This window comes from Dendronephthya gigantea, unplaced genomic scaffold (genome assembly GCF_004324835.1).
Source record: "Dendronephthya gigantea isolate DGI-Jeju-01 unplaced genomic scaffold, DenGig_1.0 000000F, whole genome shotgun sequence".
Taxonomy (NCBI): domain Eukaryota; kingdom Metazoa; phylum Cnidaria; class Anthozoa; order Malacalcyonacea; family Nephtheidae; genus Dendronephthya; species Dendronephthya gigantea.
Window position 1 is genome coordinate 175088 of NW_021163010.1, and position 26408 is coordinate 201495.

Sequence of the window (26408 nt, forward strand, 5' to 3'; positions counted from 1 at the left end):
TGGCATCCGCAAAGTCCGGGGGAAGACGCAGCAATGTGATGAGAAGTATCGTGTAATATATCCACTTAATTTTACAAGTGTTCAAGGATTAGGCAATTCGATAATGAGATTAACACATTCAATCTTACCATCAGAATTTTTACCGGCAAGACGTCATTTTTGTTTCCCGATCTTCAACTTAAAATAAAGCATGCTTACTCATGCTTGGTAAACTCGCTCCCCCGGTTAGATTAGTGTAAATTATTAATTTGTTGTGTCTAAAAGTATCGTATTCCAACGCAAACAAAGTCGAAACAATAAGTATCCTTAGAATGTCGCTTATAGTAACCATATGTCAAGGCAGTGGTCAAGGAGAATGATCTTTTCAAGTATACACTACTGTCACTAGCTATTAGGTACACGTTTATGTTTTAGAGCTACCCTTGATGATATCAGATATTAGATTTATAGATAATTAGGCAATGTACAAGAAAACGATTTATTTCGGGCGAGAATTATGGTTTAATCTACCCAGTGCTTTGCATCTTCGGATTTCTATGGCTGGGACGCCGTAGTAAAAATTCTTATATGGCTCTCAATATATAACACGTGTGTGTGACATATGCATGTACATATGTATCTATAATCCTGGTAATAAACGACTAACTTGTGCCCTAAGGACCGTCTGAATCATAAATGTACTTAAAGGTGTCATAAATGTTATTATAAATGAATGTCACACAGTTATAAGTGGATTCTCCTACTGAGTAACAAAAGGAATCTATAGATACAGATTAGCACATTTGTAATTACAGTGCAAAATTGAAAGTTTTCGATTTACTTCATCTTGAGGGCCCTACTGATATTTCCGTCGTGAAGTATGAAATATTTCCGCATTTTATATAAGTGGAGTTAGCTTGCATACTTCATTGAACTTCTTGTTGTAAATTAACGTGTTAAAAAAACACAATATATAATATTTATTCAAATTTGAGTGTTCAAAATGGTAACCTTATACCTATATACGACAAAACGTTCTGAATCAGGCACTAACTGGCATAAAACTACAATCAATCGGCAGTAATGGATGAAGTCATTTATTACTTATGATGTTCTAGAATCGTAAATTGAAATTCTCTATACTGTACCAAGGTATAATAGTCCATATCTATAGCGCTAACTTCAAGAGAAGCAAACTGCGCTAAATTCAATTCCAAATTCTTCGTTTTTACCGCCAACATCAAAAACAGCAACGTCGCGAATAGGTAATCGTGCTGTATTAGTTGTGTATACTTGAATTGTTGTTTCGTGCCATTGACCGTCTTTTTTCTAAAAGGAAACAAAAATTGTGTGAATACAGTCATTTCCTGTCAGTGGCGTGAAGGCTACAGTATATCTTCCCTCTCAATTTAGCAGAATTTCCTCTAGTGACAGGCAAATGTGAAATAAAATGATAACAAAGTGAGTGAAATAAAAAGATAACAAAGAATTTTGTGATAAACTGTGACAAGTGATGTCTTGAGTCAGTGATCAGTGACTGTCATTTTCAAAGACTATCACTGATCTTTTTCAGTGACGCTTTTTGACAAAACTGGATGTAAATGTCAGTGGCTGTATACTCACATTACATTCATCTTTGACAACAACTGGTCTGAATTTCTTGGCACTTAAGGCATGATATTCCATTCCGTTATCTCCACGTAATTTGATTGATTTGGTTTTGCTATTATTTTCATCACTCCAGGCGGCTGAGTCACGACAATGGTAAGTAATGTTCTGCCATCCTTTGGCTGAGAACATTTGCAGGAAACGAATTTGATTTCCATCCGCAATGTATTGTATCTAATAAAGGATTATCAGTTACGCAAATAATAGTATAGAAGCCTAATAATTGAGTGAATGAATTGAGTGAATTCTAAACAAATTACTCCATGTGAGAGCTATGTCCATTCGAAAAGTTAATAGCATAAAAATCAGTTAAAAATTGTCATTGGCGTTTGTTTTTTAAAGATAGGAAGGCTAGCAATGAAAAGGTTGAAAAGGTACATGTGTGAATGAACACATGTGTCACACCTTTTTCGTTTTTTTTAGTTCTTCTGAGAACCAGAGATAACGATCTTTGCCGAAGTACCAGCTCTTCTTCTCAACCTATACATTGAAAAATGAATTCAGTCCAGAGAGATTGCATTTTAAGTTTGATACACGTTCAAAATCCTCTAATATTTAGCGAACATAGAATATTTTTATAGTTAATTATCACACTCAGTTATCTATTCGGTTGCAACGTATTTTAGTGAAAACACTAAACACCTCGAGATTGTTGGGTAATACACAAGTTGATAGGCTCTCGAATTGACAATGCGCTAATACGGCATCGTTGGGAACTCCGCCATTTGGATCAATCCAATAATTGCCTAAAAAGAAAATGATAATGAGCACAATCCCAATATAACTATACAGCCCATCGATTATAGAAAAATCTGCGGGCATTGCGGGCATGTACAGTACTTTACCATTTTCTAATGTTGGGTGAGACATGTGGAGATCTCGGCACGTCGACGCAGGATGTTTTTTGCTTCCATCAGGATGTTTCAGAAGATCAATATCTCTTAGTGCCGATGTTATAGAACGAAGAGGTTCCACCTGTGGATAAACAACTGTCACTTAGATCATATATACCACATGAGAACGCGAAGTATATATACTACTTACCTTTAAACTATTGTCAACAGAAATTGTATTTTCTTCAACTTGATGAAGTAATTCCTCCTACAAGTGGAAGCAATGAGTTATTATCATATTACAAAACATGATTATATTACCATATTACAAAACATTATTATATTACCATATTACAAAACATTATTGTACTACCATATTACAAAACATTATTATATTACACTATTACAAAATCGATGAATCTACTTCTTAGTTTTGATTGTCTGATTAAAATGTTAACTGATTTTTCTTGATCTCTCATTTACCGATCTTGAACATTACACTAAATTATTCCAGCAGTAAGTCAATGGTCAGTTCCCTAGCTAACTAACCACTTATTTTTAATGCAAGACGCTTGTCAACCACAAAGCCTTTTTTAAAAGAGAATGGTATTTAGTAATCCGGAAATGTAATTACAGGGGCCACAAAAAATAATGTAAAATACATGACCAGCTAAAAAAACGAGCCCCACTGCACTTTTGAAGACAGCCTGTGGTAAACATGCTACAAGACAAATTATATTACCCTAAAAACTGCATTTTTATCTTACCATTCGGGTGCGGTAATAGTCAGGTTGGCGTTCAGGTCCTTTAGAAGCAAACGTCTCCGCGAATTGACCAGCCCCTGCTACACCAGACTAAGAAATAGAAAAAAACAAAAGCGATTATTTCACATTTTTAAATTATACAATACTGAGTCTTGCTACAATTAAAGAAGCTACTAATAACGGACATAATGTTGTTTAGATAACTACTGAACTTACTTGAGCAGATGTTCCTGGTGGTCCAGGTGGACCAGGTGGTCCCTAAATTTAAAAAACCGGATTAAAATACAGGACGCAAAAATTGTGATAAAATTATAGAGAAATGATAGAGAAATGAAATCAGTTAAATTTTCCACGGTTTAAGTCTCATAGATGTACAACAAAATATAAAGTTATTGAAAAAAACACTTACAGCACCTCCACTTGGTCCCTGAAAAAATGATAGGATATATAAATTACATCGACAGATATAGTTTGATACAAACGCTGGTGTATTCTGCATGACTTACGCAGTTGAATGAAAGCTCATTATCACTTCATAAAACCAATCAACCGGGGGCCGGTTGTACTCATTCTATCTAAGAGTGTTTTTTTTTATTTTGACTTTATCCACCGTTTAAGCTAAACGGGCTTGATACAACCAGGCTCGGAAAAGAAATATGAAGGAGGATTTGTTTTATCTTTCTAATTTAGTACTCAGTATGCAAAATTTACGGTCATAATAAATATAAGTGGTTTTTGAAGGTAAATCTTTGGAATACAATAAAAGTTTTTAGTTTCACACTCACCTTTGGACCACGATCACCCTATAAAAGTGTCAAGAAAAAAGTTGAAAATCAGACGAATGAGACGATGATCATTGCAAGTTCTAATTCTGAGAAATAAATCAAACTACTACTCGAATACATACTATTGGACCGCCCGCTCCTCGATTGCCATCACTTCCCTACAACAATAAATATATTATATTCATTACCACACTGACACTGTGTATGAAACGAGAAGATTTAAAACACGCAATTTGTGGAAAAACGTGATAGAGCCAGAAGAATGTTTGCTACTCAAATTGGCAGGAATGATTTCTGTTGACTTTTAAATTAGTTTGACTAAATCCAATATAATAAACTGGGACTTGATGTTAAAAATTCGTCCACGTTAATCAGTATTTAATATGTGCAATACCTGTTTTCCTATTCCTCCTATACCTCCAGAATCACCAAGTTTACCAGGATCACCCTGAAAGATGTTAACATTATTAGTTGATATAACTAGTCTAAAATAAAGCCCCATAAGTCAGTGCGCACATGCTGCAATGAATAACCATATCACTTACTTGAGGTCCTTTCAAGCCAGGTAATCCGGCTCCACCAGGTTCACCTTTTGCTCCCTAAAATTAAGTGAAGATTAAATAACATTAAATATATCTGTCGATAAACCGCTTCTTGTTTAAAACATTTTCTAATCGTGAATATCAGCTTTATCTGCAAAGATTAATTTGAAACCACAAATCCACCATTATCAAAGAGATGTTATCTAAAGACTCACCAGTGAACCGGAACCACCACCTGCCCCAATGCCACCCATTTCTCCTTTGCTTCCCTAATGAAGGAGAAAAAGATTGTCTTCAGAATGGCATAGAAATCGATATTAATACTGAAAAACGTAAATACTTATTGCAAAAGAAAGTGGAATATATTCGAAATCAATTTAAAACATATATTAATCAATTGAGGGTCACTGAAATTCCCATATGATTTATTCAGTGATCACCCATATGTTTTTGATTAAAATGTAATATAAATTTGTTTTTATTATCACCTTTTCACCAGATGTTCCTCGGGCACCTCTTTCTCCCTGTACTCCTTTCATTCCCTGTTTTTCAAGAAAAGATTTTTAAAATATTCAATGTCCCCTAAAAGATATTAGGAAACCACATGACATGAATTTTTTGTTTAGAATTACTTACTTTGAGTCCTGTCGCTCCATCTACACCTGCTTCACCGACAGAACCAACTGCACCCTAAAAAAGAATGGACGATTAAAATCTGAGAAATGTCACCTGCAGAATTACCCAAATTAGAATAATATACCACTTCCAAGTACCAAAGCTATGGTTTAGCAATGCATGATTGGAAAAAAGAAACGGGATGTGAAAATACTAAATAGTGGAAGCTGGCTTTAGCTACGATTCTAGATAGCCAAGTTTATAAATTAAGCCTACATTTTAATCTCGTTGTAACGATGATATAGTTTCTACACTTGAGACAGAATGATTTGATCTCAAAGTTTTGAGCTTTTATAATTGAAGTAATGCGGTGTTTATTTATTGTGAAAAATATCAACCAAAGCTTTATCCCTCAAAAATATTTCACGAAAGCCAACTATGTTTCAGTTATGGCATTTAATTCACTTGAGCAAAACACCATGAACTAGTTGTGACGTGTTTTTTGCTGGGTTGTCCCTAATGAAAATTTCGTTTCCGGGACCCAAAATTCTCGGTGTTAAACTCCTAGCAAAATAACTTCAATTAAATACCTCAATTCCTAGTTCTCCTTTCGCTCCTTCGAGACCTTTTGCTCCACGTGGTCCAGCAACACCAGGGTTTCCGGTCACTCCTTGTACTCCAACGTCGCCCGTTAAACCCTACAGACAGAAATATACAAAGAAATTTAATGACAAAAGGTGAAATTTAGATTGTGTGAAAGTATTAGTTTATTGCTTCAAAGCTTAAACCATAAACGAACGTTTGATTTTGCGACTTTATAAAGCTATTTTACCCTCTCTCCTGCAGCACCAAGGTCACCTTTCCTGCCTGTAACTCCAGTTACACCCTAAAAGAAATCATATATGGATCAGTATTTATTAGACATGAAAATATGCTGCGTATATTGGTCTATATGTTCTAACATTTGCATGAGAATCACTCCTAGATAGCTCCAAGAGCCATTTGTTTGTACTCTATATGTTTCAAAAGGTGTTAAAATGAAAAGTAATAATATGATTAATAGCAATAGAAGCCGTCTGACTATCAACTATATTCTTCTAATAATATTCGAATTAATTCTTACCCTTTTTCCGTAACCACCCGGTGATCCAGCGTATCCTTTGCCACCAGCAGGACCCTATCAGTAAACATCAATGAACAATTGCATTATAAAATGGATAGTTTATTAGCTAAGGCCTAATTGCATCGAAAAATCACATTTTAAAATATAGTTGTACTAAAATTATATACCCCGTATATATATTAAAAGGAGTACCTGTGCACCTCTTGACCAAGTACATATAAATTAAAAGGAGTACCTGTTCGCCACTTGCACCATCTTTACCATCCGAACCGTCTTCGCCTTTCGCACCCTACAAATGACCCATGTAATATTGAGCAATGTTTTAATTTGTTGTTGATTTAGTTTTTCAACGAAATATTGCTTCGAAGGTTACGACAGCGAAAGAATAGCAATCATTCGCATTCGCCTTCATTCTTCAAACGTTAAGCTAACTCAGTCGAATAGAACTGGTGAATAGCAAATAAAAACATTCTTTTAAGAAAAACTAGCCTGTTCTCCTGGGGGTCCAGGGGGACCTTGAGCTCCAACCTCACCTGCATCTCCCTGAAATATAGATCAACGATTATCAACACGGATGAGATTTTTAGGAAATCACAGACATTTTTTTCGTCTCAAATGTGAAATAAATAAATAAATAAATAAATAAAGTTGAATAATTTTCTATACAAAAATTGGGACCATCAATCCATCATACCGGTTCGCCTCTTCCTCCGTCTGCCCCTGTTTCACCGGCAAAACCAGGCGGACCCTAGGTTTTAAGAAAGTTAGGTATAATATCGGAATTAGACAAAATTCCAAACGTAGCTATATAGTTAAAGAATATTTATTTTAGTTTTTGAAAATCAATCAGGCAGGTGTAATAATACTTACAGCAGCTCCCAAATCACCTCCCGGACCTCCTACGCCAGGTAATCCAGGTAGACCCTGAACACAATAGAAATTTGTTACTCGATAAAAAGAAAATATTAGAAACAAAAATCTGTGTATAAATCAATAAATAGGCCAAAAAATTACTTGAGGGCCTTTCTCGCCAATATCACCGTCGAAACCTTTATCTCCTTTCATTCCCTGCAATTTAAGAAATAAAAAATTAATGATATATTTCATGACCGCTGTGACGCAATATATTTTGATTATTCCATAAGTTACAATACCTTATCACCATCAGCTCCTGCTGCTCCAGTATCTCCAGTTTTACCCTGACCCCCCTAAATAATAAAAATCCTGTTAGGCATACTGGCTCCACTAACTGACATTTATTAACCAACATTAATCACAAATATCTAAACTTTTTACTTTAAACCGAGCCGGAATTAACTTATTAGCTTATCATAATATTACCTTTGCGCCATCCGCACCGACTGGTCCTACGTCGCCTTGCGGACCAACATCTCCCTAGAGAAAGAATGGAACAGAAACAAAACATTGCATTACGATATGAGACGACCTGAGTGAGAAAAAACATAAAAAGCAGGGCTTTCGGTTAAACTGGCATATTCAATAGTTAGATAGCCCACTCCCTTAACTACTTAAAAACCAAAAGCACCCGGCAATCGCTCATATCGGAGATATGAACACCATTCTGTATGAATGGAAAAAGAAACATTGAAATATGGCAATGAAACAGTATGCGTCATACCATGTTTCCGACATCTCCTCGGGCACCCTTTTCTCCAGCGGATCCTGCTTGACCCTGTTAAAAGAAATAAATCACTATTTCTCTTCAAACATCTTTATATCCTTTTCTCGTCTATTTCTGTGTTAATGTTGTGCAAATCAACAACCTTTTTTCCTCTTTCACCAGCTGCTCCTACAGCTCCAGAGGATCCAACTGCACCCTAAATAATAATAATTTAGTGAAATAAGCACGCGCGAGGGTGCGTGAAGAAAGCCAGTCTTTTATTGATATATTTCTTTGCTTCCTAACTGGTTGACAGTTTGTCGTAACTTGGTAAACAATTAAAAGAGTCTAATTTTTTTCACGTTGATAGAATTGAAATCAACGAGTATGATAATTAACTAAATGATTTACCGAAGGTCCTTGTTCTCCAGGTTCTCCAACATCACCAGCATTACCTTGCATACCCTGTAATTGCAACAGTTATTTCAATCGTTATTTGCGTTTTTCAGATCAATGTACAACGAGACAATGAGAGATGTAATCTTGCAAAAAATCTCTGAACTGGAAACTTACGCGTCTACCCACAGCTCCGGCTTGACCAGCTGGTCCAGCTTGCCCATCTGGGCCCTAAAGAAAAAGAGATCAGAGTTGTCAACAATATTGGATAAATGTCAACATTTTTGGTTCATTAGTTCATTGTTGTGTAGTAAAAATACTGACGGCCGCTCCAGTTTTTCCACGTGCTCCAACAGGCCCTTGATCACCTTGAGCACCCTTCAAATAAATACATAATCATTTGCGGTTAAATTTCTTCATTAGCTTTATAAACGTTTTCGAAAATAACAAAATAATAACTCATGGAAATTGTTATTAGAAGTTTCAAGTAGTCTCTACATGTACTTACACGTTTTCCGTTTGGTCCAGCTGCCCCAGGATCCCCAGCTGCCCCTTGCTGTCCCTATATACACATAGAACAAGTTGGCGAGTATGAACGAAAGATAAATTTGGTAGGCAAAGAAACGACCATGAATTTCTCACTGTCTGCTGTGGGTTTAATTACTACAGTATTCACATAATTTCAAATGATCATTTTCAACTAGATCAGGGTTTCTATATGTAAATATTCATGCACCAAATAAAAATAGTATTGGTATCCTCACATTTCTTCCATTTTTGCCAGACCTTCCATTTTCACCCTTGGCACCACGGTTTCCCTGCAAATAGACAAGATATAGGTCACAGAACTTACCTAAACAACTGATATGCAGGCAAACTAAAAGCCCGGCATCATATCGTGTGAATCATTACTAGTGTAATCGGGTTACTAGTTAGACAATTTTTTTCCTACCTGAAATTTTCAAGGATATTATTTCTACGTATGGTCATACGTAAGATTTATTTTTAATACTCACCGTTTTTCCATTTGCTCCAGGCTGGCCAGGTCTTCCCTGATCACCCTGACTTCCCTGAAAAATAGAGTAAACTCATTTACCTTTGTTGTATGGAAAAAGAGAAGAGCAGTAGCTACAAAGCGTCATTTTTTCATATGAATTTGTCCAGTGTATTATTTATGTGCATTCCCTGGATTCTATCTATCATCTAATTATTATGTTATAAAGTATTCTTGTTCGACACCACAGCGATAGAGCTGTTCCAAGTAGAAAAAGCGTACTTGCGATCCAGCATCCCCGGAATCCCCATCTGCACCCGCAGGACCAGCCATTCCCTGTTGAAATTAAAAATAGCGAGGAATCAAATTTATTATCATCCCTATATGTACCCATAGTTGTTGGTGGTTAATAGTTGTTGGTAGTTAATAGTTGTTGGTGGTTAATAGTTGCTGGTGGTTAATAGTTGTTGGTAGTTAATAGTTGTTGGTAGTTATCAATCATGGGTACTTGTGATTAATTGACTTACCGGTGCTCCATCAGCTCCTGAATCACCAGCACTTCCCTTCATTCCTTTTTGTCCCTAAAACAATTAGGAATTTTAGTTATAGTATGGCGTATATACTTGAGTGCTTTCTATGTTGTTGTCTAACAATACATATATTAGTTTTGGTATGATAAAAATTTCAACTGAATTACCTTCTCTCCATCAGGTCCGGGAGAACCAACTTCTCCTTTGGGTCCCTAAAAGATATATCAGTTACTTCTCTTCGTTGTACTGTGCAGAAATTATTTCAAGTTTAGGTAATTGCCAGAATTTTTCAACTTTGATGAATCCATATTAATTGAGAATAATCATGCGTACGGATACAGATTAATCCTAGAGCCTATAGTTATCATTTAGACGTAATTGTGGTGAACAAGTCATTTCACCGATAAGAAAGTCCGGATGTAAATTTGTCTTATTTCTGTATTTAAATCAGTCATTGTTGACTGCACATCCACACAAAGAAATATTCTATCATTAGCATCATATCATTTTGATTTCATTTTGTGGAATGTGCAAATATACTTTCCTTGTAGTATAAGAGTCAGATTTGTTACCCGTTGTTCAAATTAAATACGTAAATGTAGATAGTGAAATTTTCATACCGTTTCACCAACACTCCCTTCCGCACCAACATCACCAACCATTCCCTGCATCAACGAAAGCTTAAATTCTCAAAATATTCTACACGAGACTTAGATTACGCTTATTCAAACATAAAAAATTACATTTTTTTGGATGCTATTACACATGGAAAGTGCATGAAAAAATGGAGGCCTAACTTTATAGCGCGCTATTGTACATTAATTATAGGTTTTACAATCTTAGTTGTATTGACTAAATGGAATATACTTGAGTTGGCCACAGATAAGGCGTTAGACTAAAAGATTGTGTTAGTGCCGTTGGGGGACTCCCGATTACCTTATCTCCATCTCCACCATCTCTTCCTGGATCTCCCCGAGCACCATCTTCACCCTAAAATGACAGTGATATATACTTAGGTCCCGTGGGTTTATTATGTTACTTGTTATACAATAAAAACTTACGTCTTGACCAGAAACTCCATCATCACCTTGTACTCCTCGTTCACCTTGTTCACCCTAATCACGTAGAAATCCAATCCATGAACGATAGCAATACAGTGTATGTTGTTAAAAATGTTTTAATTAAAGATGATAATAATCTTACCTCTACTCCAGTGTTTCCTTCATTGCCATCCTCGCCATCACGTCCAGGACCTCCCTACGTGGAAGTTGGACATGAACAAACGACAGCGTAACAGCAAAATTTAAGCGTATAAGTTGAAGCGTATTTCTGTTACACAAAAAAATTCAATTCATAAAATATTTCAACAAATGTAATCCATCAACTCACAGCGGCTCCTTGTTCTCCTTGCTCCCCAGCTTCACCTTCCGCTCCATCTTCACCCTGAATTAAGCGTTTAATTATCTCATATAAAGTTGACCTATTTTTGTATTGTACTCAATAATTATTTCTTTCTTCTCAAAAACGTAAAGAGTTGCAGACAGCACCGTTTCATAGAGAACGAGGTACGAATATTCAGTGTTATTATATTGAAATTGTTTCATTACGTCTTTTCCTCTGGCGCCGTATTGTCCTTGAACCCCAGAAAGACCTTGTTCACCCTGAACAAGAAAATATCCCTAGTTATTATTGTTTCTACAAGGTGACAGTTTATATCAGTTTTATTGAGATTTTTTCGATGACAGCAACAACCGCGGCCGCAGTAATTGGGTTTTCCAGTTGCGACAACCCTGCCATCTTTTCTCTTTTTGTAACTGTTAAGTTTGTCTGTCCGTTGTTTGTCTATGTAGTTTTTTTAGTTATGTATTTGTGTATCTTCTTTCAATTGGCAAAGTTAATAAAAAACAATTTAGTGGAACTGTGCGAGTGTACGTGGTAAAATACTAGAAACGTACCATATCACCGCGAACGCCTTGGAATCCTTCATCGCCAGTTTCACCCTAGAAATATAATTAAAGTAACAGAAAGCAGAGTACTCAATTTAACCTTCATATGCAGAAAAGATTTTAACTAAAAGAGGCATTAATAACATCACATTTAAAAATTGTATATAGAAACGAAGATCTGTGATCTGTCTTACTATATTGTCAATGATAGGGAAGATCGTCTTAGATAACCTGCAAATTTCTCTTACAATTTCTTATAGTCTCTTGTCTACTTACAGTTTGGCCTGGAACCCCATCAGGACCTGTTGCTCCTTGACGGCCAGCGGCACCCTAGGACAAGTTCGAGAATTACGTCGTTATACATGTATTTTAGGCATTCTTGATTCCAGAACCTCTATGAACTCAAGTGACACGTGTGTACACAGAATGTGAAATAAAAAAGTTGTTTGTTGACGTACTGGCTCTCCTCGTTTTCCGCTTTCTCCACGATAGCCATCCTCTCCCTAAGAAAAAAGATGCGTCTCTCACGAAATAACCTACAACACCCTGTCCTACATGTGCAACACCCTGTCCTACAATCTTCCTACCCTTTATCTTGTCGCAAAGTTCTATTTCAATTAGTTTACCCTGCTCTTACATCAACTATTACGACGAAAATTGATCAGAAAGAATGTGATCGCTTTGTCAGAGTCACAATGAGGAAGACTTACAACTCTTCCAGGTTCCCCGTCCTGTCCAGGAGCTCCTCTGCTTCCTTCTTCACCCTACAGAAACGAAAATTATAAATATAAATTATAAATTATAAATGTAGATATATTATATACTTGCATCTTTTTCTTTGGCTATGATACAATAAACTATTGAATATTAAATTTGTTTGTGTTTCGTGAACATTGTCATTTCTATTACTTAGTAAAGTTATGAGAGGTTAAAACAACTTATTTCTGTTAAGTTTTTTTTATTACCTCATTACCAGAATCTCCGTCCGGCCCAGAACTTCCTCGCTCACCAGCAGGACCCTAGAAATAATATTACTTTATTTTAATGAAGAATATTTTGACATTAATACACGGTGTGTCTAAAAAAGTAATTGGTCCGGGGCTGAGAAGAACCAGCGGAGGGGCGTAGTCACCCTTCCCCAAGAACGCAAAATGTTAACCTCGCAAGACTGTCGTATAGTATAATGAAAAAAAGACACAAGGTTCATTTCCTCAAAGAATTTAACGTAACTTAAAATATACCTTCACACCATTTCTTCCAACTGAACCTTGGACCCCGGGAGCGCCTTGCTTGCCCTACATGTTAAAAATAGTTTAAAATTAGAAAACGTTATGTGACATCCACGCGCTTTACGAAGTGTGTAATAAACTCACTCGTGAACCTTCATTTCCCTCTTCACCTGGAAGTCCATTTACACCAGGATCGCCCTACAAAGAAGTGGGTAAAGTTCAGTGTAAATATAAATCGAATGGTTCACATTCCACGCCAGTAAACATCGATATTAAATAACTTACGACAGGCCCTTGATCGCCAACCTCTCCTTTATCACCAGGTTCACCAGGTTCTCCCTAATCATATATGAACAAGCGTTAATTTTAAGTTGAAGAATGAAAATTCCTTTTAATTTCTCTCTCTTAATCTCATAATGACGCTGCGTACTGAGGCTAGTCAGATTATAAAGTTTACCTTAGGCCCAGGAGCTCCAGGAATACCAGGTATACCAGGTGATCCCTAGAATAGAAATATTAGAAATGTCATCAAAATAAATTTTAATTCCATCCCTTTTGTCCCCACCTCCTAAGGCGCTTGTTAGGAATTACCATTTATGAAACCTTTTTTATAACTTTGAGTCTCTGTCCATTGGACTGATGCTGGAGTTACAAATATTTCATTTTAACTTACATCTTCACCTTGTGTTGCAACTCCTCCAATAGTACCAAAACTTCCAGGATCACCCTGACAATGTTTACAAGCTTCTTTCAATACAATACTATTATGCAATATCAAAACTATTTTACTCTATTCCATCTTCGATCTAAAATACTAACGATGTAAATCATTGCATGAACAAATTAATAGTTGTTACCAGCTCTCCTTTCTTTCCGGGAGAACCCGCTTCTCCATCACGACCATTCTGCCCAGATTCTCCCTGTGGTCCTTGTTCACCCTGGTCACCAGTTTCTCCGGTTAATCCTGTGTCTCCAATACTACCTCGAGCACCAACATAGCCCTTTGGTCCAATAAATCCTGGATGACCATCCTTTCCAGGTGAGCCAATTAAACCCTAGAACAGATTTGAATGTTTTTTACTGAATTATTAAATGAGTGACCCTCTAATACCTTCTTGATTGTACCTTAGCAAGATCAAAATTTAATCACCAAAAAACTTCACATGCAAAATATATGATTCTATACGCGACAGAAATTGGCTAAATATTTTGGTGAAGGCTACTGGGACTAGAAATTAAAATTGTCGGGAATCAAAATTGTATTGTTATAGTTTATTACTGAGGAGATCGTTTTTACCTTAGATCCAGTTGATCCTTGATCTCCTCGTCCGCCCGTTAATCCAATTCTACCTCTTTCTCCTGATAAACCTGACGTTCCTTGTCTACCAATACTACCCTTTAGAAAAATAAAGATACAACTAACATTATACTTCGCATTTTACGTCCTAATTTAGACAATCTGTTTCAACAATATACAACGATCTCAGATATTAATAGACTTTATATATTTAAATTTAAACTAGTTTTCGATGTTCAGATTATTACAAAATGGTTACAGCAAAACAAACCAAGGTAAGTGAAAAACGTTACCTTTCTTCCGCTTAAACCACGTTTTCCAACGGATCCAGTTGCACCCTTAGAAAATAATAAAATAATAATCGAAGTAAAACATAATAATAAGCGAAGATATATATAAATACATCCAAAAATTCATATTTTGCTTTAAATACATAAACATATTTTCATTGCTTATAACTAACTATAGAATTATGATACAAAATTCTGGATGTATCTCGGTTTTTGTTACACGAATACAAAGAACAGTCGAACCTAAGTCACACTTATGTTGTTCTGAGCCGCATCCATAGTATCCGCATCTAAAGTATCTTTATACAATGCCCTATATACGTCTGTTCTAGAGACTGTTCAACATAAGCAAAAGTATTTTAAGTTAACTTTCTGCAATCAAGGTATAAAAATTAGGTATGATTTGGTACCTTTTCACCTGTGAGCCCAGATACACCCATTCTTCCAACGTCACCGGAGTATCCCTGAAACGCGAAACATTATAGGTCAAATCACTCGGTCATTAGGTCACTACAGGTAGCTCTAATGAGTTCCTATTCTAAAGAAATCGTTCGTGGGGGTATTGACAGAAGGGTCCTCAGTGGAAAGTGGTAATTTAAACACACGTATTGGGGGTTGGAAAGTGGTATGAGGATCCATCTCGAGTATTTTTTAGCTTCTGTGACTTGATTGAAAACATGAATTCCCATCTATGCATTCTTATTACAAAACGACAGAAATAATAAGTAGAAAGTGATTGTTCAAAAGGATGCTGAATGCATACATATATGTATATTTGAACATACCGTGCGTCCGAAGAAACCACGTTTCCCCGTCTCACCTCGTTCACCACGTTCGCCCTATTTTTTTAAGAATTGTCATGTTTACTAACGTTAAAACTGTAACGTTATTGCGGTACAGTATAAACTGATGACAGACACCCTATAAGCCTATTCTAATGCTCTGTACTTGACGCGAAACGTGACATTATAATATATTACCGCATCTCCACGGGCACCTGGACGTCCACGATGACCATTTGAACCAGAATTGCCCTAAGAGGAGCACATACCCGTAAATATTAACAATGTTTCTCAGTATTCGATTTAATACATGGGAAACAGTTCTGGTTGATACATTTAAAAAGTACCTCTTTTCCATCAGGACCAGGAGCTCCAGGTTTCCCCATTGGACCATGAGGACCCTACACACATTTTTAAATGTATTGTGAGTAGCCAAATGGCATGTGCGTATATTATTAATAATACCATTATTCGTATTCAAATTGGTATAAAAATAAGCGTTAAACCCACCCTTGCAGCTCGAGCTCCTTGAGATCCTTGGGAACCAGGTGAACCAATCGCCCCCTGGATTGAAAATTAATGCAAACTGATAATGGCGCTATCGAAAAAACGTAAATATATCACAATATTCAATAAGTTTTTTACATGATTCACGAAACCCTATTTTACACATCCTCATGGCACCAAGTAAATATGTGAGCAAAAATGTCCTTTAAGTTCTAAATACTAAAACCAGCGAACAGCAAGGTCAATGTGTCATTTTATATCATTTATGTGAGGATCTTGTAAGGCTTAAACGTAGTAAAGCATGCTTTTCTTGCTTTTTTTTCCTTCACATATCTTCTTTCATATTACGACATTAAAAATATAATATCAAGCCCCTAAGCCTAATTAGGTTGAACGTGATGAGAACTTCATAGTAAACCGCCTCTATCAGTCTCACAAACTCAGCCTCTGGATTTCAAATTTTGGACAGGAAAATCATATTATTTCATGACATAGAAAGTCCGTATTGATGCACAATAAAAGCAGAGACACTCAACAGATAAAAAAGTGGAACATTCTCATAAAAATTGGACGAAATTGTGTGAAAAGTTTAAGCACCATTATCACATTATTGAAAGCCTCCATTTTGAAAACGAGCCCGCGTTACCTTGATGCAAACTGTTTATTTAAGGTGGCACCCTATAAGTTTTATTTAAATTTAATTTTCTGGAAGACTTTTTGTGAGAGCAGTGGCGTAGCCAGCCTGACGATTTTGTCCCGCTATGTAAATTTCGAGTTATTATAATTATTCATTTCTTTAGAAATTTATTGTTTTTAAAGTCAATGAACACCAAAATATTAGCATAGCGGGACAAATCGTCAGGCTGGCTACGCTACTGTGTGAGAGGCGAAAAATGGAAGAATTATGTTTGCTTCTAAGTTCCAAGGTCATAGCCGAAAAAGTGTATTGACAGTACTTTTCCCCAGCTATTAAAAACTAGTAGCGCAAATTGGCTGACATAATCTTACATTAATAGTCTAAAGGTCCTGTTATACGGTACAATTTTTCTTGCAACTTGAAAAATATCGCTAGTGGAAAACTAGCTGAAGTTTTTGTCTTGTCAGCCCCACGCTCAGGTTTGCCAAGTGAGGCATTCAACGATTAACAGAGATACAAAGAACTCACCTGGGGGCCTGTTCTTCCTCTTGGCCCACGAGGACCAACTTGCCTATCCTATTTAAAAATATACAACATACAAAGAGAAGATTAATGGGCAGAACATGCAGAAATGAGAAAACGTTAAAAAAAATAAAACAAGTTTAGCTTACACCCAGGTTAATTACAACTCGTTCTACTGGTCCTTTCGGTGCCTCATCTGGGCTTCGCCCTCGATCAAGATAACCAGCTGCAAATGAAAGTACCTGAAAAAACGAAATAATAAAATAAAGGTAAAGCTAAAGAATTAAAAACATAAGACCAATACCAATGAAAATGACTCCAAAGCATGCAATAGTTGTCTGATAGTTTTAACATAAATAATATACCAAGCCTCCAGGTTGTCCTGCGGGACCACTTTCACCATAAGGTCCTGGGTTACCTTCTCTTCCGTCCATACCTTTTCGACCACGACGACCCTGGAAAAAGGGAAAAGTTGGAATTTGAAAACATTGGATTTAGTTGGCTGCTGATTGGAGTGACGTCGAACGTCGTGGTGTGATAATTATATAATAATTTGTTTACAAGCATAGTATAAATACAAATATGACAACTCCAAGGGTTTGATTATACGAGGCCTCTACAGATTGTGCAAGTAAATTAATAAATATTTTTATGGTCGAGATTTTATTTAATAATTTGTGGGGAATTAGCATTATAAAATAACATGTATATAACGCGTGTTCTGATTGGTCGATCAGGCCGTTGGATCAGGCCATCGGCAAACACGGAAACCATTGAAACACGGAAGTAATTGTATAGTAAGTATCATGTAAAAGTTGCTTCCTGTTTCTCAAAATAGTTGCTCCAGGTTGCTTGAAACAGTTGCTCAAACTTCAAAAATTGCTCAAAAGTTGACAAGCACAGTCTGTAGTGGTCCAGATTATACTCTACCGTTGGTCCACCGCTTCCGCCAGCACCATCACGTCCATCTGCCCCAGGTTCACCCTGTGAATAGATAAAGATATATAAGTGAAGGATTGTTTGATAACAAATTCACCCTGACACGGAGTTAATTAAGGACGTATGATTTGTTATCTGTGTGTCGTCAGCCGTCAGGGGCGCAAGAAGCTTTTTCGACGGAGGCAGAGATTTAGAAAAAGATACACTAATTTTACCTTAGCAGCCACATGAAGACGAAACTTTAATTTACAAGTAAATTTTCTATATATGCCGGAATCAGCCGGGTGTCCCAAAAAAGTACTCCGGTTTGATTGATAATAACTGTTAAACCAGTGAAGCCATTACACTGAAATTTTTACAAAAAAGTTCATTAGGTAGAGGGAGTGTGAATTAAGATTTTTGGTACGATACAATTACATTTACCTGAAAAATCACTGAGATATAAGTTTTCAAAGTTAATCGACTATTTATAGATTTTTTTTAAATTATGCAAAATTGCCGCAGCATAGCAGCGAATAAGCACAGAATTTGAAAAGTAATACCTCCATGAATTATCCTCAACAATACAACTATAACATCAAAGTCTAAGTTAGTCTTTCCTCTAACTAATAAAAGTTTTTCATTGTTTCGATAACTTTAATCGATAAGAAGCTATTTTGAATCAAACGGGAGTACTTCATTTTTTAGGACACCCAGTATAGTCATTATTTAGAGTTATGCCACCATACCGTTTCTCCTCTCTCACCCCGGTTACCTTTCGGGCCTTTAAGCTACAAAATAAGTGAACAAAGATTTACCATGCATATATAGTAGGCGTTTGTATCACACATAATCACATATGCACTGTATTATATTATGTACTATTACAGGAAATGTTTGACTAATTACTTATTCCATTGAAAGAGCACAGGAGAAATACAATATTTCAAAACAGGTGTACTTACAATGTTTATAATTGCTGAAATAAAAATGTAACGTTCGTCAGTAAAAAAGCATATCATGTGATTGAAACTTCATCAAGTATTCTCATACATAACATACGGGAGTGTAATTGAAAGGTTAAGTATAATTTATAATTATAGTTATTTCTTGGAATCGTAGAAATTATCCCATCACAATGATCTCATCAACTTTTCATTTTGGTTCGTTATACTCAAACTGTTTCCACTAAATACCTCACAAACTTTACTGTTTTCAATTCAGAGCATGGATGCATTTTCATTTTCTTTCATCATCAGTTTTACTCTTTCTGACTTTCTTCAGCACATGCATGAGAAAATACCCTTTACTAATGAGTATACTTTGATCAATAAATGCATAACGGGACTTGTTTCTGGACTTGTTTATACATAAATTGTTCAAAATCAATCTTTCTCGTGCATATGTCGTAGAGAATTCTTATAAAGAACGGTTTTGCTTCTTTGCAAGTGGCTTGTGAGAGTAAACGAAAAATCCATTATTCCATTTCATGTAAGACGCTTCCAAAGTGAGAACAATAAAGCTGTGACGTAGTTCATTTAGTGGCTGTGTAAAACTAAAACTAGCTCATCTGCTTCAATTTCAAGTAGACGGCTTACTAAAAAACTTTTCGAAATATTTTAGTTACCATCACAGGATTTTCCGTCACCAGTAAACCCCTCGTTACATGTACAAGTATATTTTCCTGGTGCTGTGTCTCTGCACGTGGCGTCAGGGTCACAGTCATCGAGTTCCGTACCACATATGCGTTCCACTAAAAAGAAGGGAATACATTTAATTGGCTCAATACTTTTCGGGGCTTTTCTGAAAGTTTCTCACTCGCTCGCTGGCTCTGGTCTTTAAATCACGCTCAGTTTGAATATTCTCTTTTAGGCTAAATGCGCTTTCTCTTAAGCGAAGCGATTTTATATTTTTTTTTAGCAATTTTCTCGATGATCAGAGTATGGATTACACCAAAAAAAAAGCCAGAAAACATATTACCAGCATTGCTAGTAAACATTCCCTCTGCTTTGTGTGGTTTGTGCACTTAACAGATTTGATACTGAATCGTGATGTCTGAATTCAAAACTGTTATATGAAAGCGCCGGGAAGTGCTAGAAAAAAAATTATTTACTGTCGACTTTTTGTTTGATCTTTCAATTACAGGAAATTACAGTATTTATCCTAGCAACTGTTCATGCATGTAAGAATATGGATATGGATAACAGATTTTGACCAGAAATGATGATTATCATCGAATAAGATTTATGATGAGAGAAATTGAACAAATTATTGTAGCTGGTTGACATGGCAACTGAAGACATGAACCACGTACAAGCACAAGTCTTTCCATCTCCAACATATCCGTCGATGCAGTTACACTCATATACTCCGGGATCAGTGTCAGTGCAAGTTGCTAGTGTCGGATGACAGTCATCTTTATCAGTGCCACAGATTGGAGGGACTACCAAAATGCATATGAAAAATGTTTTAGGTTCTGATCTTTCAATTACAGGAAATTACAGTATTTATCCTAGCAACTGTACATGCATGTAAGAATATGGATATGGATAACAGATTGTGACCAGAAATGATGATTATCATCGCTGACATGGCAACTGAAGACATGAACCACGTACAAGCACAAGTCTTTCCATCTCCAACATATCCGTCGATGCAGTTACACTCATATACTCCGGGATCAGTGTCAGTGCAAGTTGCTAGTGTTGGATGACAGTCATCTTTATCAGTGCCACAGATTGGAGGGACTACCAAAATGCATATGAAAAATGTCTTAGGTTCTGGACTGTGACTTAGTGAGTGGTGATATTATCTTGAATATCAAATTAGAAAACATTTCCCCGAAATGTTTATTTCATGTTAATTTCTTTATTTTTAGTTATTTTTACATCGTTTATTTGGAGAGTATCTCTGTATTTGAGATCACAATATATACCTGGGCAAAATCTCCGGACGATATCATTCACTTGATTTATTAAGTCAGTATAACTGGTGGGGAAGATTGCATTTGTACTTCGCTTTTCCGGCCTAACCATATCATAGATTTCCTGTTTAGCCTCATCTTTATCCAATCCTACACCGACCGCAAATACTTCCATATTCCTGTCAAAGAAAGGTTTAATAGCCTCTTTAACGGCAACGTAACCCCTTCCTTTTGTTTGTTCTCCGTCTGTTATCACCATTAGTATATGATTTACTTCATCGTCATCTCCTCGATATCCGTTCGATTGTTGAACCACAGTTTTGTCCGCTAAATCTAGGCCTAAATGTGTGTTTGTACGACCTCCTGGTAAAGGACCTTCCAGTGCGTCAACCGCTCTATCAAATGCTCCACGTGCTGCGCTGGAACTTAAAAGAATCTCAACTTCAGCCGTTTCACTGAAGGTAACCATACCTCCTTGACCTATTACCTGACCCGCGTCATTCCTTACACCGATTTGTAGTTTGTTAGAAACAACTTTCAAAAATTTTTGCATTTGTAGATAATCACCAGGATTAATGCTCCCTGATCTGTCCAATACAAAAGTTATATCACTTTTCTCTTCACATTTCCATGTATCTAAAATGAAACTGACTATTATTAAAGAATTTTACTAAAATTTAAAGGTCACCTCCAATTCTCAGCGACGTCTACCATTTCTTGTTTCAACTCAACGTAACATCGCCCAAAGAAACAAAAATGAAAGAGGCATTTTAATCAAAGCACCGAGCATGCATATTTTTCTTAATGATTATACATTCCAATTGTGAATAATACCAGTTATCAACCGAAAACAACATGCAACAAAACCAAAACACCGTTAAAATGCGCAGAAAAAGCAACAACAATCGGAGCAACAACATCGAAAGGATTAATTAAATATCCAGAAAGAACATTATTGAAAACAGCCGATAACTCTTGTCTCCAACAACCAAAAGCGGTTTATTCTGCACCGAAAAGACTACGGAAATACTGGTTGTTACTGTATTATTATAGTGCCTGCCTTGTCAAGCAATTATTCTAAATCGGATTTGAATGTTAAAAAAACACACGATGCAATGCAAGTTAATACAAGTGCCATCTCATGAACTAAAATCAATTTCACATTGAACTGAATTTCACATAAGCATGCATGCAGCCTCGGTATATATACAAACGACCTCCCTTCATTACATCTGCCAGAAGAAAGCCTACAGGCTACAGCAATACACAATCGACAATATGCAGCAAGTTTAAAAAGACCTTTAAAAATTTTACAACATCTGGCGTTGTACAGAGTCTACAGACAAAGTTCGTATAGTTCATTCCATATTCTGCGATATTAAACACGGTATAATACTGAATACAAACAGGTTCAACGAGCTCGTACTTGAAATGCCAGATCAACAGAATATATCATCTTTTGGATCGTGAAAAACTGGCCTGAATCCTAAAATAAGCAACTTCACTATCCGAGCAAATATAACCGTCAAAAGAGTAAAAACTGTATCGCTTGCAAACAGTATATATATACATCATGCAATGCCAACATATACAAGCCAAAAATTTCAACCGTGAAATAAGATACAGAGATCCTCATCATTCAGACTCTTAAAGAACAACTCCAAATCAAGAAAATTTTCTTACCGACTGGGACTTTAACCAGAAGTCTCACTCGGTGCAGTACATTTGTTTATAGCTCGTGGTGTGATATGTGTCATAAGTCGTGATGTAATATGTGTTAACTACAGCAGTTTAAACATCGTAAGTTTTATTACAGCAGAGATTTCTGATGTAGTATTTGTTTATCTTATACCAGGTAAAGAGTTTATTGAATCACGGATTGAATGAGATTATTGCCAATGCCGAGATCATTGAGAAGTTAAACCTTTTTGCTTTCCAGGTTAGGTGTATTATTGAAAAAAAGTCAGCATTTTTGAATGAGAGAGCGCGATTAAATAGAGAAAGTCCTACTACAAATATGAATAAACCAAAGGCCAAAAGTGAACCCTCCGAAGTGGTAATTTTAGGAAACAGAATGGCAGCAAATCCTAGAATCTATATTATATTTATCGCATTTCACTTGCTCAACTCTTAACAGAAAGTATACTTGTATTAAATTTTGTCCTGGATTCGTTTAAACTTCAAGAACTAAGGCACAGGGGCGAAACTAGTTGCCATAATTAGGTGGGGGGTGAGGTGGGGGTGTTGGGTTGAGTACTCATATACTCGTTCTGCCTGACGGATTTCTTTTGAATTTTGTTCATATGTATGTTTGCAATTATTATCGCGCTAGTCTTGCCCCTGCCCAGGGATGCTTGCGTATACGTCAGGATGCCAATTTCGTCAATGCCATGCAGCAGCTTACGCCACTGAAAACATTCCATCTTGTTTGATTTTTTGTCTACGCGTAGAATAAATTCGTCTTAAATATTGAAGACTACTTCTCTTACTGGTGCAATCTAGTAAGTGGTACGCTAATGGCTTCTTTCAGTGGTTTTCCCTTTATACTCGTTCTCTTGCATTTCTTGCGCGCAGTTCCTATGATATTAACCTTGGTTACTGCGTAACCTCATAATATTCTCTCCTCTTACTTCTGTTAAAAGTGAAGCTGGTGATTAATCATGACACAAGTCTTCTTTACGCAAGGGAAGAGAAAAGATCCAGTAGATCTCCTCTGTGGCATTGCCGCATTAGACAAAGTACGCCGGTGGTTTGATCATATTACATAAACACGACAAAAGATAAATAGTGTTATCGATATAACTGTATATTCGCATCATTTTTTAGATACACGCGTAAAATGAGAATTTCATACAACCAACAAAGATTGCAATCTTATCAGGCCATAAAAAATTGGTTTTGGTTTGGACGGCTTCTGCTAGACAACAACTTGCGCAACAATATTATCTCTCCACCAGACCGAATTTTTCAAAACCATCACAATTATAATCACTGGTATAGTTACACTTGATAAAATATCATTTCTATAAGCATGCATAGTCAATTATTGTTGATCTGCATCTCAATGGGGCGATGTCTTCGTGTAAAGACGAAAGCCATATACTAAAGCCTAGTTTTCACACATATACATTTTTTTTGCATCACTATTGTGAGACAGAGATTGGTTGTTGTCATACAAAGAGTGTAAATATCAACAACAATGGACGTTGCGCATGAATTTTAGTTATGACAGATGAAAACCAGGCTTTTAAAAGAACATATTAAACACGGCGCCGTTTTCATTAAGACACGCATGCATGCAACTGATGCAAGACCAGTTTTTATTATTGATATAACCAACAAAAACTTCGATTTTAAATATTTTTGTTACCTGTTTTGACTAAAAAATTAAAGGTTATGACTATGACGTAAGTCAAGATTTTAGTTGATGGAAGGTAAAAGAAAAACGAATATTTCATGGCGCTTTGGTCATGTACAGAGACACTTTCAGGACTAGAATATGAATCTCTCCTCAATTAATAGTATCTTGAAGTATCTTGGCTTAGGTTTGTTTGATTGCTTGTTCATAATGGAGACAGTATATGAATGCAAAGAATACATGCATGATAATTCATAAATCAAACTTATTATGGTTATGCAGGCTATACCGAGAAATTAAATATCTTTCATGAAATTTAGTGTAAACATTATTTTGAAATGAAGCTCCACATTTGCAGTTTATACAAGCTATACTAAAAACGGATAGTCTTTGAAATCCAAAGTCAATATAATTCATTGTTTTTGTCACATATCATAAGTTTAGCGCACTTTTGGACAGTAAGTTCGATGTTCCAAAATGCGTTGCGGTAATGAAGCGTGACAAGGACAATTCAATATTACTCGTTTGACTCGCTCAGGGGGGGGGATGTTCGTGGACAACCTGCATATACCTGCCTTTTATTTACGATACCGTCTTTCCATAACCAAAATTAAGATGTATATATCTTTTTAAACACCCGTGGGTTCAGCCGTATTGAAATTCCAACAAAAACTTGATCACATATTATTTGTTGCGATTTCATCGTAGCTGAACTGCACGCCTATATTTCAGACACCCTGCTTCATATTTCACCCCCATCATGCATTCGTGAACAATCACTTCAGAAGAAAATGACGATCTGATGAAAGATCTCATAGAGCTGCTTTGTATTATCAAATCCCAAATCGAAGAAAATACGTGAATTTTACAAACACATCAATATGAAGATATTATACAAACTTCTAAATATCGTTTTACTGGTAATTTTCACAAACTGAAAACGCGCTCAAGCGGTAGATATTTTGTTCGTAAGTTACGGGCGATCTAAGAGACACGTTTGTGTTATGCGATAGTCTTTGACCGTATATTTGATACCACAAACCTCAGGGTATCTTCTATACATCTAGTGGATTATTAGTTATGTCTATTTAGTTGTTTATGCAAGAAAATAAAATTCGCCAGAAAGTTGACTATTGACTAAACATAAGCTCATGTCTTAGTTTATTATAATTTAGATTTTTCAAAGGGTGCACAATATCGCGAAAAATAAACGAACATAAAGATATTACAATATGTCCATTGTATATCATGATTGAAAATAATAATATTCGACTGGCACTCTATGATTTTTTTGCGAGATTATAAACAAAATGACAAAACCTACCTTCTTGGGCATTGATAAAACTAAACGAAACCAGCAATAGAAGAAGTTCCAACTTCATGATTTTACCAGCTCACTGACACCAGAGAGTTTTCTCTAACGTTGAACAATGCAAGCAGTGGCTAACAATAAACACGTTACACAATCCACAGTTTGAAAGGACACTAGATTCCGATCGTGAACACGCTACCACGAATTTGCGTGATCTGATCTTCAATAAATTACACCATTCATTGCCGGGCCCTGAAAAAGAACACAGGTGCTTTGTCACCGCGTCGGAACTATTTTGCGAAATTCCTTAGAAGATTAATACTTCAAAAGTCAAGTACTTGAAATAAGTTTTTTTTAATCCGGTTGCAAAACCGGGGGAGAATTAGCTTACATGTCAGTTCCAAGTTCATCGAAAAATATGAAGTACCAAGATGCAAAAATTTGCAAAAACCGTGGAACTCTTCGTGATGTCAATTTTAGTGTATATTCATCATTCGCATGCTTTGTTTTACATTTTGAAAATGATAAAAATGAACTTTTTACTCCACTTTGCGAATGACTGACGTCCGTCATTATACCCCGTAACAAATATAAACAGATTAAAATCTGTAGTTCTGTCGCTCCAGATTCGACAGACAGAAAAAGCGACTCAGGTTTCCGAGCAACTCATGCATTTGTCTCATTTGTAGCTTTATGTGTCTTGTCGCAGTATGTCTAATCTAGAAGGGTAATGTAGGTAACATGGCTATAAAATTGCTAAAAGTGGTTGAATTTTAACATGTTGAGCTAGAGAGAAACACGATCTCTTAATTAAAACTGACCCTCAAGTGCGTCTTG

General features: G+C 36.2%; 1 protein-coding gene across 4 annotated transcripts; it reads right to left on the bottom strand.

Annotated features, from left to right (window-relative positions):
- Nucleotides 1-1060: 1060 nt before the first annotated feature.
- LOC114520561 (collagen alpha-2(I) chain-like) lies at nt 1061-25714 on the bottom strand. Of its 4 annotated transcripts, XM_028540862.1 has the most exons (72): nt 25584-25714; nt 20914-21537; nt 20597-20725; nt 20293-20421; nt 19606-19731; nt 18944-18957; nt 18728-18769; nt 17991-18044; nt 17426-17515; nt 17210-17302; nt 17067-17114; nt 15905-15958; nt 15742-15795; nt 15593-15646; nt 15398-15451; nt 15023-15076; nt 14616-14660; nt 14323-14421; nt 13883-14080; nt 13699-13752; nt 13483-13527; nt 13311-13364; nt 13170-13223; nt 13038-13091; nt 12762-12815; nt 12507-12560; nt 12255-12299; nt 12073-12126; nt 11806-11850; nt 11458-11511; nt 11240-11293; nt 11054-11107; nt 10912-10965; nt 10787-10840; nt 10471-10515; nt 10018-10062; nt 9848-9901; nt 9603-9656; nt 9343-9396; nt 9091-9144; nt 8835-8888; nt 8651-8704; nt 8504-8557; nt 8342-8395; nt 8094-8147; nt 7949-8002; nt 7651-7704; nt 7464-7517; nt 7324-7377; nt 7180-7233; nt 7004-7057; nt 6799-6852; nt 6545-6598; nt 6310-6363; nt 6019-6072; nt 5777-5884; nt 5208-5261; nt 5060-5113; nt 4787-4840; nt 4575-4628; nt 4424-4477; nt 4152-4187; nt 4030-4047; nt 3654-3671; nt 3461-3502; nt 3248-3334; nt 2692-2748; nt 2493-2622; nt 2290-2393; nt 2053-2127; nt 1603-1821; nt 1061-1308 (listed from the first exon to the last, which is right to left on the bottom strand). In XM_028540862.1, the coding sequence occupies exons 1-72, from the start codon at nt 25639-25641 to the stop codon at nt 1162-1164; spliced, it is 5229 nt and encodes a 1742-aa protein (XP_028396663.1). In that variant the 5' UTR covers nt 25642-25714; the 3' UTR covers nt 1061-1161. The 4 variants fall into 4 exon arrangements, with proteins under 4 accessions (XP_028396663.1, XP_028396672.1, XP_028396680.1 ...); XM_028540871.1 differs by lacking the exon at nt 20597-20725; XM_028540879.1 differs by lacking the exon at nt 20293-20421.
- Nucleotides 25715-26408: the final 694 nt, after the last annotated feature.

Bases quoted from the DNA above. Each gene is read 5' to 3' on its own strand.
- LOC114520561 (XM_028540862.1), bottom strand. From the start codon at position 25,641: ATGAAGTTGGAACTTCTTCTATTGCTGGTTTCGTTTAGTTTTATCAAT. The intron at 17,115-17,209 runs GTAAGCTAAACT...ATTTTTAAATAG, and splicing joins GAGTTGTAATTAACCTGGGT to GATAGGCAAGTTGGTCCTCG. The intron at 2,623-2,691 runs GTAAGTAGTATA...GTTTATCCACAG, and splicing joins CTGTTGACAATAGTTTAAAG to GTGGAACCTCTTCGTTCTAT.